The sequence below is a fragment of the Mustela nigripes genome, chromosome X (genome assembly GCF_022355385.1).
Source record: "Mustela nigripes isolate SB6536 chromosome X, MUSNIG.SB6536, whole genome shotgun sequence".
NCBI lineage: Eukaryota > Metazoa > Chordata > Mammalia > Carnivora > Mustelidae > Mustela > Mustela nigripes.
Window position 1 is genome coordinate 116016319 of NC_081575.1, and position 22887 is coordinate 116039205.

Here is a 22887-nt window from a genome sequence, read left to right on the forward strand (position 1 = left end):
AGAAGCAGGCTCCCCGCAGAACAAGGAGCCCAGCGCAGACTCGATCCCAGGACCCTGGGATCATGACCTGAGCTGAAGACAGACAACCCACCTGACTGAGGCACCCTGAATACTGTCCTTTTACTGTATCGCTGGTACTAATTGACCCAGTAGCCAGTGTAAAAATTCTTTCACATAATAGTCCATTTACATGAATGCATACTTATATTCGAAACTCTTTATGAAAATGAAAGTATTATTGTGTAACTCAATGGCCATGGCTAAATAATCTATCATTTAAACCTTATTCCTTAACTCTCATGAAAAGAAAGAGAAAGATGTTGGTGGGGTGAAAAAAAAAAAAAAAGCAAAAACAAAGAAAGAAAAGGGGAGGTTGGCAGCACAAAGTGTCAGGTGCAAAATCAACATCACTCCTGAGTCACAGCAATTGAAAATGAGATTAGGATTGATGTCAGGTTTTAGTCTATGGTAAACCCTTCAGCCATTTTCTTCTATACTAACAAATTATTCTGCAACATTCCCCTTGCTACAGTCACCAGCCACATCCTGCAAAGAAGCAAATTCATTCTCAATTACCCAAGTGCATTCTAGGCATGAAAAATGAGGATGCTACAGAGAGGAAGACGGAGCGTATCGCCATTAGCTGCTAGCATCACACGTAGCGCCCTACAAAGTTACAGTTCAGACTTCCTGCATTCCTCAATAACCTTTTCAAATTTGCTTTGACAGAAAAGCCATTTTGTAGTTTTTATGAAGCTACTGCACAAACATACGTCTTTAAGGAAGTTAGATGGGATGTTCACGACAGAGTGGAGGGTTATGTCAAGCCACCTTTAAACCCCTACTTAGACACCCAAAGCATTCTTCCCATCTCGAAGGCAACTCTAGTTTTCTATTTACTCAAGCTCTAACCTTGGAGACAGCTTTCACTCACTGGTACTCTCACAGTCCACGTACAACTGGTCAGGATGTCCTGTGGACTCTACTTTCAAATTATTTTCCCGAATCCAACTTCTTTTCTCTACCTTGGGAGCTTCCATCTTGTCTGACTCTCCCGTCATCTCTCGCTTGGATTAGTGATGGAGCACCTCCAAGGCTCCTCCCACGGGAGGCTGATGCTGCTGGTCCCGGGACCAAACTTGGGCAGTGAGGCTCCGGAGTGTGTTTCAAACTGAAGGAAAAATGAGAGGAGCGGAAAGACTAGAAGAAGGAGAGTAGCCCTGGCTGCGAATGATAGGACACAGAAGCATCTACATGCAGCGTATGAGAGAAGGCCCTGGGGACAGACCAAGCAAGTGAAGTCTCCTACCAGCCAGCAGCCCTAACTTCCACCCCTGCCCCCTCTAGAGTCTGGTCTCCAAACAGCAGTCAGGTCCTGCTACTCCCAGTTCACAGCTCTCAGGAGGCTGCCACTTCAAAGTAAAAGTCAGTCTTGGCAATGGCTCATCTGGACCTGTCACCACCACCACTTCCTTTCGTGCTGCGCCCTCCCTCCCCCACACACCACTCAGTCACAAGGACCTCTTCCTTTCTGCTTGAGCCTCCTGCCTGAGACCTTCTCAATGCTAGTTCTTAGCCTAGAATGTTCTCTCCCATTATTTACATGGGCTAAATCCCTCACTTCCTTCAGGACGTGAAGCAAATGAAACCTTCTCAGGAAGGCCTACCCCGAACACCCAACTCCTCAACGAGCTCTCACCTGTCCCTCGCGCCGTCTCACCCGGCCACCACTTCCAGTCCCCTTACTCTGGTCCAGGTTTCCGTAACACTTGTGTCTAACATACTCTACAAGGTACTTATTTCTTTATCACCTTCATCAGTTACTGCTTGTCTTCTCTACCAGAATGCAAGCAACATGGCAGTAGCAATTTTTTTTAGCTTCCTTCATTGATATATTCCCATTACCTAGCACAGCACATTGAACATAGCAGGTGTACAATGAATTTACATTGAATAAACGGAAGTAGTCCTCGGAGATAACATCTCTTACATTTGTAAAAGGCATTCATTATGAGAGGAAACATCTCAACAGAAAATCACCTTAAAAAAAAAAAATGCAGGGGCGCCTGGGCGGCTCAGTGGGTTAAAGCCTCTGCCTTCAGCTTGGGTCATGATCCCAGGTTCCTGGGATCGAGCCCCACATCAGGCTCTCTGCCCAGTGGGGAGCCGAGCCGACCCCCCCCCCCACCCGCCTGCCTCTGCCTACATGTGATCTCTATCTGTCAAATAAATAAATAAAATCTTTTAAAAAATTTTTTTTAATTAAAAAAAAATAATAAATTTTTTTAAAAAGCATTCTGGTCATACACACACATGCACAAAAGTAGCGAGTGATACAATGAAAGCCGCAGACCCAACACGCAGCTTCAATAATGATGAACACATGACCACTCTTGTTTCATATATACCCTGGGAACTTGCTAGAAATGCAGAATCCCAGGTCCTGTCTCAGACTTACTGAATTGGCATCCGCATTTTTAAAAAATCCCCAGGCAGAGGGCACCTGAGTGGCTCAGTTGTTAAAAAATCCCCAGGCGATGAGGGAGCACGTCCAGGTTTGTAAAGCACCTGTTTAAATACTCTTTGGAGAGAGGCTTTGTAATGCAGTCATCAGGCCACACTCTACTGTGTGGCCGCTGGGCCAGGAGGCAGCTGGAACACAATTCACGGCCACTGCTCCCTTGACATAAACCACGAAACGACTCCCTGTATCATCTTGGCCTCTTTACAAACACCAGCTTGGCACTAGGGGGTGGACAGATAAGGAATACCGCAGGACAAAGCAACGAATGCGGTCATGTTTGAATTCCCTTCTTGAAAACGCATATGCCTTTGAGGTTTGGGAAAACTAATTGGATTATCTAAACTCCGATAGCCTCTAGAGCTCCAGGAGGATGTCTGTGTAATTACAAAAGGGGAATCATTGAGAATGCAATGGCTGGAATTCTGAAACTGAGAAATCACACCAAAGAGCAGCTATTCAGGAATAGTTCCTTAAAAGAGAGACTCCTTCAGCCCTCATGTATCCATCTAAAGCAGAAGGGTAGTTTGATTAGAGAGGATTTAAAAATACTGGGAAAAGGATTCAGGTGCAAATATTAATAGGAACTTTCCAAAGGGCTGTCACAGCTCAGGGTGCTTACACAGCTCTGTCAGAACCGTAAACTGACCCAGCTGCGAGAAGGAAACAACCCGTGTGAGCGGGGCGCTCCCTATTAAATGGCTGCGAGGTTCCTGGAACTACAAGGCAGACAGGCCCTGGGTAGGCACTAATGGAAGACAAAGAGGCAGAGGACGTTCCCCATGTTAACGTAACGCACAACGAACCTACGTATTGCAACAGTCTGTCTTCCCCTCCACTGGTGTCCGCGGGGTCGCCGCCAGCAGCAGGACACTCCCCGTTTGCTCTCCTTAAACTGCCTACATTTGCAGTGCAGAAAAATTTTTGTTGATTTTAGTAAATTCATGCTTGGCACACTGGATGAACCCAAGTCCCTTTGTTTTTATTTCCTTCTCCTTGCCGAGAGCTCCCTGTTCTCCAGGGCAGTCACTCGATCTGCCATGCAGTCTTTCTACCTGAAAGTTTTCATGAATGCTCTAAATACTTGACCTTGGAACAGTGCAACAGCCTGTGCTAATTTTCAGTCTATTCCAGTGGATCTCAACCAATCAGAGGCAATTGTGTCCCCCAGGGCACCTTTGGCAATGCCTGGAGACATTTTTGGTTGTTACAACTGGGGTGGGTGGGGGGCACCGGCAGGCACGTGGAGGGTGGAAGCCAGGGCTGCAGCTCACCATCCTACAATGCACAGGACAGCCCCACAGTAAAGCATCACCTGGCCCTAAATATCGATTTGTGCTGCTGTTTAGAAACCATGCCCTACTATAATCTGTCATACAAGCAAGGGCAAGAATCATTTTGTCCAAATCAACCATTCGGGAATCTTTCCAGTCCTTTGAGTTCCTATTTCTGGGAGGAAGCTCTAAGACCTTTTACCAGTGAACCTCCCTGAGCCCCCAGCCCCCACCTCCAGCCTGGGCGTACCCATCCGGCAGGGCACTCTGCTTGCTTGGTCTGCCCCCCAGGGCCCTCTCTCACATGCTCTGTATAGACTGCTCCATATCCTGTAATTCACAGCCAAGAATACCCTCCTCTTTTCCAGCCTCTCACCTCCTCTCAAACATCCTTCAGTTGAAGCACACTTAAGAGCCTTGCTCCCCAAATGCGGTCCCTACACCAGCAATATCCTAATTGCCCGGGAGGAGCCTCTTCCAGGCACAGAAACTATGTTCCTACCTAAGCGTTGTGAGTTAGAACCCACATTTTAACACCATGCCTAGGTGAGTCTCACACACATCAAAGTCTGAGACATACTGCTCTGGTCTAGAGCAGTGATTCTAGAATTTGTGCGCTAGAATCATGGGGCGAACTTTACCAACACTGATGTGTGGGCTTCACCTCCACAGAGCCTGATGTAACTGGTCTGAGGTTCACCCCAGGCACTGGGATTTCTACAGCTTCTCATAAGATTCTACGGTGTGGCCAAGGGTGAGAACTACCACTCTGGATTAATTGTTCCCGTTATGGTTGATACTGGCTTCTTTCGTTTATATATTCCACAGCCTATAGAGGAGTCAGTGTAATAGAGCAGTCAAGAGCCTGGCTTTGGGATTAAATTCCCTGGGTTTGAATTCTAACTGTCATTTACTGATTATGTGATCCTGGACAAGTTATTTAATCTCTCTTTGCTTCAGCTTCTCCAAATGTAAATGGGAATAACTACCTCATATGATAAGGGCTTCCATCAATCAGTCTTCAATCTGAGAAGCAGAGCCAGTAGGGGAGAGAGCGAGTGAGAGAAAGAGAGAGAGTATTTTACAAGGAACTGGCTTATGTAGTTGTGAAGGCTGCTTATAAAGCCTTAGGTCTTTAGTGCAGGTAGTCAGGAAGGCAGGATCGTAAGCATGGTGCAGGCCCGTGGGCATAAGCATCAGCTTGTCCATAAACATCTCTCTCTTTTTTTTTTTTTAAGATTCTGTATTTATTCATTTGAGACAGAGAGAGAGAGAGAGAGACAGATCATGAGCAGGGGGAAAGGTGAGAGAGACAAGCAGACTCCCTGCTGGCAGGGAGCCCGATGCACGGCTCTGTCCCAGGATCCTGGGATCATGACCCCAGCCAAAGGCAGATGCTTAACCAACTAAGCCCCTCGAGTGCCCTCCCCCCAAACATCTCTTAACTCAAGGATGCATACATTCTCTTCTAAAGACCTTCTAGTTGACTAGGTCAGGCCAACTCAGGATAACTGCGTTTTGATGAACTTAAAATGAGCCAATTATGTGTCTTAATCACACCTGGAAAAGCTTTTCATGGCAGCATCTAGACTAGTGTTTGTATACCTGGGATAAGATGTATGTGCTACGGAGCACCTGGGTGGCTCAGTGGGTTAAGCCTCTGCCTTCAGCTCGGGTCATGATCCCAGGGTCCTGGAACTGAGCCCCACATCGGGCTCTCTGCTCGGTGGGGAGCCTGCTTCTTCCCTTCTCTCTCTGCCTGCCTCTCTGCCTACTTGTGATCTCTGTCGGTCGAATAAATAAATAAAATCTTAAAAAAAAAAAAAAAAAGATGTATGTGCTAGTCATATAGTGATACCCAAAATAGTCACTGTGTCCCTTTCTTCCTATGATACTCTTGAAAATAACCCTTGTAGCCCACCCTAACCGGAACAGAATTCCCTAGAAGGGAACCACTGGACTCTTGCTGAGCATAGCCAAGCTGACACATCGAATGCTAGCACAGAGTGAAATGCCTTACCGCATCCAGCTCACTAAAGACACTACCTCATCCACAGTCAGCACTCAGTAAATGATTATTGTCTTTATCACCACCATAAAAGTTTTTTTAGCCAAAGATTCTTACACCGAAGTGCTTGGGCATATAATGTGTTCTGACGTGGCTGAATCTCAGTTTCAACTTTACACTGGCTTCTATTCCAGCCAAAATACGTTTTCATCCCTAACCAAAAATAGGTTATTTGTCACCAAAATGTCACAGATACCTGACAGGCGGCAAGAAATCTTAATAAAACCTTTAAGAACTCAGGGAAAAGAAAATATATACAAAAAAGAAATGCAAGCCCAAGCACCTATACAGAAAGGAGAGCCTTACAGTGGTGCCCTTCAGAATCAGAATGAACTTGAAACTTGAAAAAAGTAAATAAACTCCTGGTCAGGATTCCTCAAGACGATCAAGGTCATGGAGAACAAGGAAAGACAGAGAAACTGTTACAGACCAAAGACTGGAGGGACATGACAACTAAACGCAACGTAGTATGCTGGATGAGATCCTTGAACACACAAAGGAAGAACAGAAAGACTGATGAAATCTAGATAAAGTCTGGAGTTTAGTTAATAGCGATGTCGCCATGCACCATGGAAGTCTAGGAACTGGGTGAGGGTTGCATGCGAACTACCTGAAGTATCTTCGAAACTCTTTTATAAATCTGAACTTATTCTAAAACAAGGAGGGTTATTTAATACTGTGGAGGCCGAGAAAATTAAGGCCATCCCACCTCAAGTTTAGCTGATGTGGGAAACAGAGGCAGAAGAAAATCATTAAAATTCCTCACCTACTGACAAGCCCTTGGAACAGACAGAGTGGCTCTCCCCTGGGGACTCAACTGCCTTCACCTTGAGGTTTTGCTAAGGTCAATCCTAGCCTGACCGACCCCCTACCCCGACAGGTCCGACCAGGATCCCGTAAGTCTACTTTAACAATTCCTTTGGGAAACTTTATCTCTAAACCTCCAAGATAGTGTCGAGAATCATTCCCAAGCATACGGCTAAAGGGTCTCACAAGAAGATTTTTACTACTGGTAATAAATCAGCTTTCTCCCAACAATAGCTAGCCCCTCAAGGTCCGGGAGACCTTGCTTCTGAAAGTCCTTGGAGACTTACATCATCCATAATCCCCTTTGTCCTCCACCCCTACTCTGCCTTTACAAACTCTGACTGTAATCTGGTTCGGGGTCCAAGTCCCTACTCTGCTGTGCCGGGTATACTTGGGCCCAAGCTTAAGCTTGTCCAATAAACCCTCGTGTGATTGCATCGGTGTTGGCTCCTTGGTGGTCTCTCGGACGTGAAAACTCGGGCATAACAATACAGTAACAAATATTCAATGATTCTGAAGCAAACTCTGGGGTTGAGACCCATTCCAAGCTTCATTTCTAAAAGAATACTTTCTATTCCGAATCGTTAATATAAAATCATCCCTCCAGGAAACAGCAGATACCTGAAGAATACGAGAGCAAGCCATGCCCAGGATCCCTGCAGCACTTTCCCGATCCCTGACCAAAAGCTGCAGAGCCCAGGGGCATGCAGGTTTAGTCTTCTTTCATTCTTTGCCCTTTCTTTCACAGAGAAAAGTCCCCTCAGTTTCACCATCTGAGAACTTAATTATTGGCAGGGTAAATCCATTCTCCACAAAGCAGATTTTTATGTACTCATTCTTAGGCCTCTGGTTGTATCATAGTGCACTTGTGTCTCCCTGCTTCTCCTGTCTTCCGTCCCACCCGTGTGGGAGTGAAGGAGCATCGTGGCCTTCAACAGGCCAAGGCCCGGAGGCCACTCACACCCCCCCGAAGAGGACTGCAAAATGACTGCTCTGGCAGTTGAATTACAACAGTTAAAAAGAAAACCACAGTCCAAAATGGTATGGCTTACTTAGGTTAAGACCCCGAGTCAGTAAATCAAGACTTAATACCTGACCTAGTTTTACCCCCCAGGATGATAACCTTTAACCAGTCAACGGGGAATATCCTGATCAATACTAGAAAATACTAGGAAATAGACCCCTTGGGAGGGCAAATTTGCCTAAACAATGCAATCCTTGCTAATACATTTCTTTGTTCCTTTTTTAATGGCCTCTCTCTGCCTTTAGAAAGCCTTTTGTTTAGCTGGGGGAACTTCCCTCTACTTGCTAAATGGGATGCTGACCAATTCATAAATCGTTCAAGAAAGCAATTAAATCTTCAAATTTACTTCTTTGAACTTTGTTTAACGCGACAAAAGCAAGTGAGCGCGCTGTTGCAAGACCATAGTTAGAGCAGAAAGGCTGTACGGTTTCCCTTGGCAATGTCCCTGGCTCTACTGTGAGTATGAAAGCTGTCTCAGTAGGCTCTGAGGCAGGATTTTAACACCAAAGCCAAAATGGAACGGAACGGAACGGAACGGAAAGGAAGAAAGAGCGCGTGTGAGAGTGAAAGCAGGAGTATGCGAGAGTGTGCAGGTACATGAAGGAAGGAGAAAGGAAGACAGAAAGACAGCTCTGGGGAAAAAAGGCGGTGTCATCTCTGACCAACTCAGCAGCATCTGAAAAATCTCTGTCTATCCCTGTCTATATGCATATATATATACCTCCTGTGTATACATACACACAAACACAATCACACACTCAACCCTCTAAAGGCCCATCAAGTCCTTTGATAAAGCACAAAAAGAACTGCCAGACTACTATAGAGTTTGTATATTAATCCATTCATCAATTCATTCTCATCAAATAATTAATAAGTACCTACTACGTGCCACAAACTGTTCTGGGAGCTGGGGACGTGCCAGTGAACAAGACAGGTTCTACCCGCAGAAAAATTTTAACATTACTAAATAACATTTATCAAATACGCACTAATTGTCAGTTATTGGTGTAGGTAATCCCTTTAAATAAATTTTCCCATTTATTCCTCACAGCGATTGTATGCGGAGATAAAATTATTACTCCCAATTTCCAGATGAGAGCCTTGTTGTTTATCAAGATCAAGTAAGTTACCCAAAGAAAGTGATAGCGTGTAGATTTTGATCAAGAGAGGGTAATCACAGTACCGAAGCTAGCTCGTGCGACATGTCGAGTGCCAGATGCCAAGTATTAACCTATCTAGTAGGGGCAGAAAGTGCTGGCAGAAAGGACCAAAGCAAACATAAATATTGCTCTGTTTACTCCAAGATGGAAAGACTCTGGAGCTTTCTTTCTTGGCCCCCCTTCCCTCCCTCAGCTGCTGGGTCTCGGAAGAGGAGTGCCCTTGCTCGCACTTGCTCCTCATTCCTCATGCCTTCCTCTCTCATTCCTGGAAAGGGAACAGCAAGGAGGAAATCGCCTTTCCAACCCACGCACAGCTGTTGGAAAGAAGCTCTGGCAGGCGCCAAGCTCTCCCAGAAGCGGGAATCCAGGAGAAGCCGTTCCCTGTTCCCTGCTCCCTGCCTTGGCTCACCCACTTCGGGATGAGCTCTGTCCACATACCAGCTGTTATGTGCAGCTCAAGGTCTGGCACGGGCCGCCAGTCAGAGCCCAACAGTGTTCTCTGTTCCAGGTGGAGACCTAGAAGCAGAGGGAAGGCACATCTAAAAGGGAAAACACTGGACTGCGCTCTTGGAGCAACAGCCCTTGGAGACACTTCAAGAGGCAGCTGCCCAACTGGCAGGGTCTGTATCAGGCAGCTGTGTGCCCAGGAACAGGGAGCAGGACACATACGGCCGAGCGGGCCCTGCCATCTGTCACAGGCCTGTGCCAGTCTCTGTGTTTTAGGCAAGGTGGGAGTGGGAGGGCACCGGCAGAGAAGTGACCGCTCGCCAGGCTGAGCCACATGCCACGGCTCCCCTCAAACAATCTCTTCCTCTAAACATTTGGACTCTTCCACAGCGGCTCTGTGGCAGTTGCCAGTGTATCTGGTTCCGTAATTAAGGACATGGAGTTCGGAGTCCGAAAACCCTAGGTTTGAATTTGGGGGTACAAGTGTGGGTCTCAAAGTGTCCATCTGCTCTTTTGTAAAATATACAATATAATAATGGTAATAATTATTAATAATACAGTAATAATGAAAGCTGCCATGATGATTAAATTCAGTAATAATTTTAAAGAGCAAAGGGCAGTGCTTCAAAAAATACACAGTAAGTATGAAGTCAAACAAAACGTTTTTCATGCTGAGACAAGTCTCTGATGGTAAAACACTCTTATTTCATAGGTGGTAGGTTTTCTGTCTCGGTTTTGGAAGTAGAAGGAGCAATGGAGCTTTTCGGCACACCGTGATGGGCATTCAGAGCCCCTAGGGATCTTGGGAAAAGGCAGGTTCTGGTTCGGCAAATCTGGGGTGGAGACTCTCGGGAGTCTCCATTTCTGGTGAGCTCCCAGTATTGATGCTGCTGGTCCAGGGCCCACACCTGGTGTAGCCAAGTTCTGGAAAACCAGCTGTGGGACCTTGGGCAAGCCATTTCATTTCTCTAGGCTTCAGCTTTGTAAGATGCAAAATTTTTAAAATTTATCTAGATCATTTCACATTCCTACCACATTATCATGTTGTGACAGGTTATCCACAAAAATGGCTGCCAACGGTTCCTCCCACCCTACCTGTCCTTCTGCAGTGCGAGTTTGCTGCTCCTCCCATGGAGAAGTGGAGTCCCTCCCCTTAAATCTGGCTTGTCCTGTGACCTGTCTGGACCAGGAGAATATGGCAGAAGTAAAGCTGTGTGATTTCAGGTTTAGGCCTGAGAAGCCTGGCAGCTTCCACTCAGTCTGCTTAGAACTCAGCTGCCATGTAAAAACAAGCCTGAGCCAGACTGCTGAGTGAGAAAGGGGGTTTAGGGCTGGCTAGACCTCAGCTCTAGGCACGGGAGCTGAGGGGCCGGACATGTGAGTGCAGCCATGGCAGACATTCCAGCCCTAGCTGACCTTCTCGCTCTCACAAGTGACCCCAGCTGAGAACTCACACAGTATATGAACCACCCTGCTGATCCCAAGCCACAGAAATTACAAAAAATAAGAAGTCTGCCTTAAGCTATTAGGTATTGGGTGGTTCCTTACACAGCAAGTGATAGCAGATACACATGTTCTGCTTGCATAGGAGAGAACAGAAATGTTAAAAGCCAAAACACTTGGAAGAACTATATAGAAATATGTCTACCAACTGGAGAGCAGAATATATGCCAAGATCTGACTTATACATTTAGAGCAGATCTTCTTCATAAAGACCTCTCATCTGTATTCGATTCAATTTCATAATTATTTTTTCAGGGCTACTGGGTGATGTAAGAAAAGTTGGAAACATAATTCTAAGAAATTTGTAATGTATTTGGGAATACTAGTATTTTACAAAGAAAAAAATTAGAAAATATGCCTCAATCAGTAACAGTACACTAAGCACATATCTGAGAATCAGAATATTTTTACATCAAAAACAAAATTCTACAGACACCTAGAAAAAGTTCAGTTAGTGTATTCTAGAGTTATCAGAGAACAGTCCAACAGAGGAGGTATAACTTGAATCTGAATAAATAGACGAGTAAAAATGAGTATGTAATGATTGAGCAGCGGTGTTCAAATCTGGTATAGAAAACTGAAAAAGTCAGCCCTACAGACAAATACATTCTAGAAAGTACTCAATGTCTTTATAGAGAGAATGACAATTCTTTTTTTTAAAGAGGATCCACGCCCAGCATGGAGCCCAACATGGAACTTGAACTCACGACCCTGAGATCAACACCTGGACTGAGATCAGGAATTGGACACTTAACTGACTAAGCCACCCAGGTGCCCTGAAATGACAATTTTATTTTGTTTTATTTTTTTAAAAATTTTATTTATTTGACAGAGAGAGACAGAGCACACAAGCAGGGGGAGCGGCAAGCAGAGGAAGAGGGAGAAATAGGTTACCCCTTGAGCAAGAAGTCCAATGTGGGGCTTGATCCCAGGACCCTGGGATCATGACCTGAGCCAAATGCAGATATTTAACCAACTGAGCTACACAGACACCCCAAGAATGACCATTTTAAATAGACACGGCATACGTAATTTCGCTAAACTAGCAAATTGTGAGGATATAAGAATATCATAGAACATATGCTCCAGAAATAGTAACAGAATTGCAGAGATGTCATAGAGGTAAAAATTGTGAAGGTGTAGTGTTAAAGCCAAAAGATGACTAGAGCTTTGAAGACGAAAGGTGGACACAAACTAGTACTGGAAAATAAACATAAAGGATTTGATGAATGCAGTAATCATCTTTAGGCTTCTCATCTACATCTCAGTCATAATGTGCTTTTTGGGAAACATATTGGATTTAATGGTTGCTACTGGTCACATGAAACCTCAGAATTAAAATTTTCCAATAATATTCCAATAAAATGAGTTTCATATTTAAGATGCAAGAAAATATAAAAAGGTACTTATTTTTCTCAACCTCATAAGCATTTTCTGTAAGGAAATTATGTACTTACAAATCATGTTTTAACTGTACTAGATAATAAATAAATCAATCTACTTTGTTAGAACAGGAAATTAATCTTGTAGGCACCTTTTCAAAACTTCATTTATCTATGTTATCATTTTGCTACCTCTTTCCTCATGAAAACACAGGGAGAAGAAACACAATCCTGACATACTGGTAATGTGAGACCTCAGAATAGTACCCATTTTAGATGAAAGTTTCAACCAAAACTCATAGTCGATCAAAAAAAAAAAATCATAGTCAAGTGTTCGCATACTTACACAGAGACAAAAGACTGGCTCAGTAGTGGTATAATGTTACCCTCCGACTAGCACAGAGCTCAGTGTCAGACCCACTGTTAGTAAGCAGAGTCGTTAAATGAATGGACTTCAATGTGGGCAAGCTTTGTCCAGGAAGGAGCCATTTGAGCAGAGACATGAGTGATAAAACATCCCAGAGGCAGGGAATAATTTGCACAAAATCATGAGTCAGAAGGGAGGGCTAATATTAAGAAATGATTATTGGGGCACCTGGGTGGCTCAGTGGGTTAAAGCCTCTGCCTTCAGCTCAGGTCACGATCCCAGGAGCCTGGGATCGAGCCCCGAATCCGGGCTCTCTGCTCAGCAGGGAGCCTGCTTCCTCCTCTCTCTCTGCCTGCCTCTCTGCCTACTTGTGATGTCTGTCTGTCAAATAAATAAAATCATTTTTTAAAAAAAGGCATGATTATCAGATAACAACAACAATCATACTTTAAAATAGAGAAACAGAATAAATAAAACAGAAGTATGAACAACGAAAAAAATGAAAGATGTGATTACTGGAGCTGGTTTGTATGTGCGTGTGCATGCCTATTCCCCCACTTTGGGCTTTGAATTTTGTACTGGAAAGGTGACAAGGTATTCCCCCAGCAAATATATTCAAGGCACAGAACTTCCAAACCATTAGCCCCAGTCCCCTGGGAGGATTGTGTTCAACCCCATCAGCAATTCTCTGTACTACAGGATAACCATCTTTACCTGAGAGCAGGCTTTGAAAGGGCAAAGCGCAGTCCTTGCCAGAGGAGGGTCCTTCAATTGCATGTTCAATTGCCTAGGGAAAGACCTTCTGACTTCTCTGTTTGCTTTTCAAAGCGCTGGGTTTGTCTGTGTTTTGTAAGGGGGAGGGGCTTGGGCGGTGGAGGGGGGTGGTGAGGGGAGCGGGGTTGGGCGGTGGGGGATGCCGATGTCTAAATCGATCTCCTTTCTGTAATTCCAACATATCTCCCAGCTGTTTCTTTCTAGAAATCCACTGTACTAAAACAGAAGACTGCTTAATTATCATCTTTAAAAAAATCAGAAAACAGAAGTGCATACTGGAGGAAAATTATGAATGGGAAGTACAAATTGGCGGGGTTTGAATCATTGATTATTATCGGATACACCTTCTTGATGTGTGAGAGAAAAGCTGCAAAACTAACAAATACGATTCCTTGGGGACATGTGCATTTGTAGAATAAGGTGCCCTCTAAGCCAAGCACTTCACAAGAAACTTTAGCTTTATAAGTATGAGGCCATAAATTCATCCCAGCCACTGAAACTACAGATGGAATCATCAATCACATAAACGAGCCTCAACAAGATTTTTTTTTTAAAGTAGGCTCCATGTCCAATGTGGGGCTCGAACTCAAGACTCTGAGATTAAGCATCTCATGCTCTATCGACTGAGCCAGCCAGGCATCCACAATAAGATTTTGCTTTATTTGAGTATATATTCAACTCAAAGCTTTGAAATAATAGTTTTTGTGCATAGTTAATTAAGTTTACTGAATAGAGACAATTTGTTGAGCAGTACTTCTAAGCCTTTTGGGTGAAGAGGGAGTTTATGTGCCTCTTTGAGGAACTCAAGAAAGTGGGGCGCCTGGGTGGCTCAGTGGGTTGAAGCCTCTGCCTTCAGCTCAGGTCATGATCCCAGAGTCCTGGGATCGAGCCCCGCATCGGGCTCTCTGTTCAGCAGGGAGTCTGCTTCCTCCTTCTCTCTCTGTCTGCCTCTCTGCCTACTTGTGATCTCTGTCAAATAAATAAATAAAATCTTTAAAAAAAAAAAAAAGTGATGAGCCCTTTAACCCAGAAAAATACGCCAACAGATAAGAATTTGCATCAAGCATGGAGGAATTCATGGGTCCCCTGTGTCTACTGTGGAAGCCCACTGCCTTCGAGACACTGGAAGCCAAGAGCAATACCTCAGGTCTGCGTGGCACTGGAAGAAGAATTTTCATTTTGTAGGTGGTATGCACATCCAGGCAGGCTGTGTTGACATACAACGTTTGTTTTTTTAATATTTAAAAAATCTTTTAATTGTGGTAAAATATATGTAACATAAAGCTTACCATCTTAACCATTTTTTAGTGTACAGTTGTGTTAAGTGTATTCACACTGTTGTGCAACCAATCTCCAGAGCTATTCTCATCTTGGGAAACTGAAGCTCTACAACAAGTCCCCCTCCCAGCCCCCCATAGCAACTACCATTTTACTTTGTTTCTATGATTTGACTACTCTAGATGCCTGGTATAAGTGGTATATAAGAGAGTATTGGAGGTTTTTATCTGTCTTATTGCACTTCGCACCATGTCTTGAAGGTTCTTTGCCTATGTTGTAGTGTTTGTCAGAATTTCCTTTCCTTTTATTTATTTTTATTTTTTTAGAAGATTTTATTTATTGATTTGACAGCCAGAGATCACAAGTAGGCATAAAGGCAGACAGAAATGGGGGGAAGCAGGCTCCTCTCTGAGCAGAGAGCCCAATGCTGGGCTCGATGCCAGGACCCTGAGATCATGACCTGAGCCAAAGGCAGAGGCTTAACCCACTGAGCCACCCAGGTGCCCCTTCCTTTCCTTTTAAAGACTGAAGAATATTCCTTTGTATGTATAGACCACATTTTGCTTATCCATGTGTCAGTAGACATTTGGGTTGTTTCTACCTCTTGGCTATTATGAATAATTTTGCCATAAACGTGCATGAACGGATATTGTCTCTTCGAGATCCTACTTTTAATTCTTTTAGATTAATACTCAGAAGTGGAACGACATGATGGTTTTGATACAGTCGTTTTGGTGGGCCCCTTTTATGCAAGGAACACCATGACTCAGCAATTGAGAGTCAGGTCCCTCAAAAGCGTCCCTCCCAAAATGTGAAATTGGTGTTTCATCACTAAGTCATGCATATGACAGACTTCTTGATCCTTGTGCTATACTTAGCCCCTCCTCAATTATGTGACTTTTACTTTCAGCTTTATTCCTTTCAGTATTTTTTTTAACTTTTACAGGTATGCATTAAATTTATAATAAAAAGGCAATAAAGATCTTTTAAAATCTGTTAAAACTAAGTATTTAAGGGTATCTTAGCTAACTCTTAAGATACCAATTAAAAATGAATATCAGTAAATGAATTCTATACAGAGAGAATATATATATTCTAATATAATATACATTAGATCTGTTAGAAATTTATTTGAAGACTTTATGTACAAAATGGAGCCAAGAATAAAGACACATAAATTCTTCCTCCTCTTTACCTTTAGTGTCCAACATAACACTGATGAATAAAACTGAGTATATTTGAGAAGACTTCAAATAACAGAGATGTCTGTCCCTGAATTATCAAATGGAAAAGAAAATAAGTTAAATTTTTAGTTGAGTTAAGTGGAACTCGTTGTTACATGTAAACAAGTAGAGCCATTGTCATTTTTTTTTCTTTCCTTTTTTTTTTTTAAAGATTATATTTATTTATTTGACAGAGAGAGATCACAAGTAGGCAGAGAGGCAGACAGAGAGAGAGGAGGAAGCAGGCTCCCTGCTGAGCAGAGAGCCCGATGCGGGGCTCGATCCCAGGACTCTGAGATCATGACCTGAGCTGAAGGCAGTGGCCTAACCCACTGAGCCACCCAGGCGCCCTGAGCCATTGTCATTTTAAAAGAGAAATTAAATAACATGAGATGTAGACCATTCAAGATGCCATGGAAGCTCCAAAAATGAGTGGTAACTGAGCTTAGAACGACCAAAAGTCCTTTATAAGCTGACAATGGTTAGTTAGCACATGATTCTGTCACGGGTAGTTTGCCCACCAGATGGTGCCTGAACCTTTTACCTTCTCACTTTTGACTCCCAAATGTCCCAAACCCACCACAAGGAGATGAGGCCTCAGGATGGAGAAACGACATCACTTGTTTATTTCCTGGTTGTCAGGACAGCTAGAATTTTAATGTTTTGGTTGGGGGCAGGGGTTGGTCACATCAACATGGTAGCATCAATAGGAACCTGAGTCACAATAGCTCTGACAACACGTCTGGGTTAAAACTATTTCATTAAAAGAATCTCTTCAAAATATCACATGCCCATTTGTGCTGCCCAAAGTCAAAGCCAAGAACTTGGCCTATGTCATTCCAATTATTGTCAGGTCATCAAAAATTGATTTCAGAACATACTCCTTTTGGAAATGTCCTTGATGATTGCTTTGCGACTCAGCCCGTGCATATGTACAGCAAGATTCAGTACCCTTAGCAACCTAGAATTTCTACTTATTTGCTTATGGCTGTTCTCAAGCACCACAAACACAAAGGGTAAAGGAGCTAGCTCTCCTTGTGAGACTCTTAAATGTTTTCAGAACAGGGACCCGATCTACTCTTTTTTTCTATCCCCTCCCCACCCTAGAGCTTAGTATAATGCTCTGCATGTCAGAAACATTTGTTAATTTTAACACCATCTCTTCTAGAAAGATTAGAGAACACTTTACCAGGATGTCAGAAAAAAGGAAACTGGGCAGATAAGCACCCTTGCGATTATAGTGTAAGCTAGATGCATCTCTCCTTCTCACACCTATGAACAAATCTTAATGACAATTCACTGAGAATTTTGGTGAAAAAATAAATGGGTTTTTTTCCAGCTTTACTGACGTATAAAAAATGGATTCTTGAACCAATTCCCAAGGCTCTGATTTCTTTGTACCAGTGACTACTTGTTTGTATTTTCAGCCCAGACTGGTCTTTAGAGGGCCTGTCTACTATGTATTATTACCTCAGAGTCCCTTTACACTTCAAAATTGTCCAAAGCTGAGCTCATTTAGTTCCTAAAATATCAGCTCCACAAGAGCTAGGACTTGGTGTTGTTCACTGTTGGATCCCCAGGACCAATAGTGCCTATCATGCAGGTGTGTGCTCAGTAAAGATCTGTTGAATGAACTGATGAACGAATGAGTGAAAAGGTCTTCCCAGGAGGCTGAGTCTTCCATGACGGCTGCACACTGTAAGAGTGCTCGCCAGCACTTGACAGCTGAGACTGAACACTCTGCTTCTTCCCATGATCTCCTCCTGCCAGTCTCCTCTTCTTCCGTCAAATCGCCCTCTCTGCTGCCTCCTCCCTATCCATCTCTAAATATGCTCAGAATCTAACTATCAAAAACCCAAATGTTCCTTTCTTATACAAGGCTCTCCAGAAATCTGTTCCCAATCTCAGTTCTCTAGCCCCACCTCACCCTTCATACTCTTGTAATCTTGAAAACCCTAGAGCTCCCAACTTGCATCCCACTTGGCCTCTTCTGTGCCTTTCTCGGGCAAGGTCTGACTTGCTTGCAATGCCTAGCCCGTCTTATCCTCCGTTTCCTACTGCAGCCTTTACCTCCCTTATGGAGTCTTTCCCAGGACCCTTGTCCTCCCGGACAAGCAAACTGCTCTTGCTCTGTGCTCTTGTAATACCTTAAACTAGGACTTCCCAAGCTTTTTCACATTTCGGTGCACACAGAAGAAGGTTAAGGGTAAAGGGGCCAGGCTGTTCCTGGCCATAAGCAACTGGCCTGGGTCTCAGGACACCACAGTCCTTGTGCAGCAACCTCTGGGTATACCTGTAGCCCAGTCATGGCATATCGGCAGGACACATCACACTAGTTGACATGCTCTCAGCATGTCACAATCACTGCATTCACCCCCCTATGCTATAAATATTTGTGTTTGTCCTTCATTGCACCTGTGAACTCCTCAAGGGCAAGAACCCTGTATTCTCATTTTTCATGTTTTAAATTATCACACGGTAAAGCTGACTTTTTGATGTATAAAGTTCTATAAACGTTATCACATGTATAGATTCCTGTAATGAGGACCACAGTTAGGATAGAGAGTAGCTCCGTTACATAAGGTATTATCACACCCTTCCCTAACCCTCACCCCCGGCACCCATTGATCTGTTCTCTGTCACTATAGTTTGTCTTTTGGAGAATGTCATATCAATGGAATCATACAGTACATAACCTTTTGAAACTGGCTTCTTTCACTTAGCATAATGCCTTTGACATTTATCCAAAATTGTTGTGTGTATCAATAGCTTGTTCCTTTTTATTGCTGAGTCATATTTCATTGTAAAGATTTACCACAGTTTGTTTATCCATGGATCCGTTGAAGGAAGTTTGGGCTGTTTCCAGTCTGGGGCAATTTTGAATACAGCTGCTATAAACTTTTTGTGAAAGGTTTGTCTGTGAACATGAGTTTTCATTTCTCTGGGGTAAAGACCCAGGAATGGGACTGTATGGGTTTTACTGCAAACATGTATTAAGCTTTATGAGAAGCTACCAAATAGTCTCCCAAGTGGCTATACCACTTGACTGGTCCACTGTCCTGGAAATCAGTGAGAGTTCCGGTAGTTCCACATCCTGGCTAGCACTTGGCATTGCCAGCAGCTGTCCTTTTTGCCATTCTAGTAGGTGTAGTGCGGCACCCTACTGTAGCCTTGACTTTTATCCTCGTGCCCCAGCGCTCAGCACATTGGTAGGTTATCCACAAATATTCGTTAAGCAGAAATCAACTCATCCTATTTTACTTCTATTTTTAACCTCTCTAGTGTTTTCATTATACTTCCTACCAAGCTTTGTGTTTAAAAAACCAAAGAAACTGCAGAGAAGTATTACATTCCTTCCTACCCGCCTGTACTCACTCCTCCTACCAGGTTCTAAATGAATCATTTTTCCCACTAGAAGACTAGAATCTTCCTACCAGAAGATACAGCAACATAATCTATAACTTCCTCTCAAACTTAAGCTGGACCTGAAGGCCTGCGATCCAGATCGCTTCTGAAAGGCTCTGCTATCACTGCTCCTAGCTTACCTGTGAACAGTAAGAATCATCCTCAGTAGGCAGATAATTGGATGAGCCAGGCACTGGGAAAGGAGATGTTCCTAATAAGAACTAACTTACCCCTCTATCCCCATGAGGTAGGTATGATCCTCATTTTACAGACATGAGGACTAAGACTTACTGAAACTGACAAAGTCACCCAAAGCCATAGAGCCAGTAAATGAAGCAGGAGGGTGCACACCCAGGTCAGACTAGTTCTGGAAACTACGGTCCTAACCATTCTGTGGGGCTACTCTACTGGGCAAAGAAAAACCAGGTGCTCTTTAATCAACAATAAAAACAACCTCAAGTCCCTTTAATTTTGAAGGTTATAAAACTTCAGGAAAGTGAACCATTCCCAGGGACCTCCCAGTCTAGGGAGCCTGTACTGCCTGGCTGAAGGACAGACTAAGGATTTTGGATCTTATTCCTGTGAAAAGTCAGCAGCACGAGTGAGACTCAGTTCTGAGTGAACGGGACCGGCAGCACTTGCTCCGTGAAGACTGCCCCTGCCCATTGAATCCTGAACCCCATTAAGAGTTCTATGTTCTATACCTGATGGCGTCCTCCACTCTACACATGAGCTGAAGTAATAATAATGGTTTGCTTTTTGTGTTGAGTCATAAAAATAAAATCATATTTTATGTATAAAAAGAAAACTAATAATATACTAACTCAGATCATCTAATGACTAAGCACATCCATGGGTAACACAGAACTTCAGTCTTTAGAAACTTATCTAGCAGTAATTCTAATAAAACAAGACACACGAGACTTGTCACGGGATACATGGAGCTAAAACCATGGCCAATAAACCATCAAACTGGAATTTGGTGGCTTGGCTTTAGTATTTTGATTTACAGTATTTCTTATCTCTTTCATTACCTACTTTCTCCCCAACCTGTAAACAATACGCTTCAATGAGCTTGGAGCTGAGTCTATTTCTTTTCATGTTACTGATCAGGCAAGCAAGAGACACAAATCTCAGGATCCTAGGGCTTAAGCAGTCATTCTCCTTAATCCAAATACAGTCAATCATTTCATTTTCAGGTATGAAATCAGGAAGAAAATGTGCACACTAAAAAGAAAAGTTCTCCAATGAAATGATGGCACAAGCAAACAGTTTGGGGACATCATAGTTGCCAGTTCTAAAATGTCACAGTCCTGTGTATTTTAATCCCATAGAATGACAACCTCTGTTTCTAAATTTTCTCTACAATGAACTACATAACAAAAAGAGGTTTCCTTTGCACCCATGCAAACTGTAAAAATGTTTTAAAACAGACAGTGCTAACAAGTGACTACTACTATGGAAAATTATGGCAACTCTAAACACATTTGGCTCAAAGTGTCGTGATAAAAGTCAAGGCTAATGAATTTTACCCATTTGGAGAGCTTTTCTTAACCTGTGGCAGTTCTTTTATATGTGGGCCTCTACACAATGTTCTCATTGCAATGCTTAAACACTCAATAATCATAGAATCTGCTGAAAGAATAGCATTTAAACAAATTCATAGGTGCCAGTGATTAATGAGAAAGCATTAAATAGCAGAATGACTGGAAACTTTCCAATTAGCATTCCAAAGTGTATGCATTACTGACAAACTTCTCACATTTGAAACTTCAACAACCTCAAGAAAGACTTACATATTTATATAAACCATAAGCCACTCATCAAGGATCTGAACTTTCTGTAAAAAGCAGTTTTTTCCAAAGTAGAAAAACTTATTTATCAAGACCACTGAAGATAAAGAAGCAATGAAATACAAACTAATGTGTATAGCCAATAGAGCATTTTCTGTTTCAAAATCAAAACTTTTCATCCTGATAGATACATTTGTCACTGAGAGCTACTACTTTTAAAAGAAAATAAGCACAGCACAATCCAATTTCCCTTGCAAAAAGCGTAGTCCAAAGTTTACTGTGAATGATAACCTATTATAATACCATATATAAAGATGAGCAGCTAAAATCAGTTTCTCTCTTCCCAAAAGTGCCTCTAGACAGTGAGTCTTAAGGAAATAAACAGCCAAAGCAGTGTATGGTTGTCACACTTTTCTTTGACAAGATATTCCTGCTTCACCTCCAATATTCTTTTTAAAAATTAGAATTATTGAGACAAAACTCATAAGGATCCCATCGGTTTTCTATCAAAGGCATCGTTTTTGTATAATTCTGAGACATGGTCTTCAACCCATGTCCAATTAAATTCATCTTACAAAAAAACATAAGCTAATCTCAGAAAACAATGATAAGACCCCAGATATTTGTACTTGAGGACTAGTACTCACTGGCAGGTATGTTCTCCTTCATCCTCTACTGCCTGGCCGAAGCCCCAGGGAGTGGAAATAGTCTGCCAAGTCTCTCCTTCAAGATCCTCGTCCATGGTAGGAAGGCAAAACAGCCCACCTTTTCCTAAGGATGGAAAGAAAGAACTTCGCTCTTTATTCTTTTAAAAGAAGAATGATTGTATCCTCGCAAACAACTAACTGCTAGGCAAGAAGAGTGAGAGAGGAAGGACAGGAGGAATCAATGCCGAGAGGCCAATCATATTTCATCACTCAGCTACTTGGAAACCAGATACGCTCAGACAATCACATGCTCGGAGAGATTTAAGGATGCAAAAGAGGAGCAGCTCTGTCTTTTGTAAATTATTCACAGGGACTTTTTTTTTTTCTGACCATGAGCAAAGTTGCACAGGTTACCCATTTAAGAAAAAAGCAATCAGGTTCGGAATAGAGCATATAAACCGACCAGTCCAGAAATGAGATTTCTTCTGATTGAAGTTCTGCCCCTGACCACTATGAAGCAAGACAACCCAGTGCCGTTAGAATCAAAGTGGTAGTACACTGGGAATGAACTGGCACCTTCTGAAGGTCTGAAGAGGTCACAACTGCAGTTTCAGCGTTTGCCTCTGACGAAAATGAATATTCGCTTCTCGTCTTCTGAGAACTCACTATGGGGTGTTTTGCGCCATGAGCTGGAATGAAGCCACCCGCACGCAACTCACACAGCTCTCTCAGATTTCAAAGTGCTGCCTGACTTCTCTCATGGCTTTCTCGTGTTTCATCCAAATTTGATACGGTAGCATGTCTACCTTAAAGCTATTCAAAAGTTGCCAATTTTTAGGCTAGATCCTACCCAGTAATTTAAACCCAGTGGAAAAACGCCAGTCCGGGAAGCTTTGAGAAAGCATGGGTTTCTCGTGGCAAAGATGGGGGATGTCGGGGGCACATTGGAATTTGGAATGCTTCTTTTTCTCTAGACCGGGATTTCTCAGTCTCTGCATTATTGACATTTTGGGCCGGGTGTTTCTTTGTTGTGGGGGTGCCCTCTACATCAGAAGGTGCCGAACAGCATCCCTGGCCTTGAACTACCAGATGCCAGCAGCATCTCCCCAGCTGTGACAATCAAAAATGTCTCCAGACCTTGCCAAATATCCCCTAGGAAGTACAATCCCGCCCAACTGAACCCACTGTGCTAGACTCATTTCTTTGGTGAAGTT

General features: G+C 43.1%; 1 protein-coding gene across 2 annotated transcripts in view; it reads right to left on the bottom strand.

Moving 5' to 3' along the window:
- FRMPD4 (FERM and PDZ domain containing 4) overlaps positions 1-22887 on the bottom strand; it is an 843416-nt gene that overhangs the window by 769276 nt on the left and 51253 nt on the right. For both annotated transcript variants that reach the window (XM_059384955.1, XM_059384959.1), the window contains exon 3: positions 21674-21797. In XM_059384955.1, coding sequence (XP_059240938.1) covers positions 21674-21797 — 124 coding nt within the window. The remainder of the gene's footprint in view (positions 1-21673; positions 21798-22887) is intronic.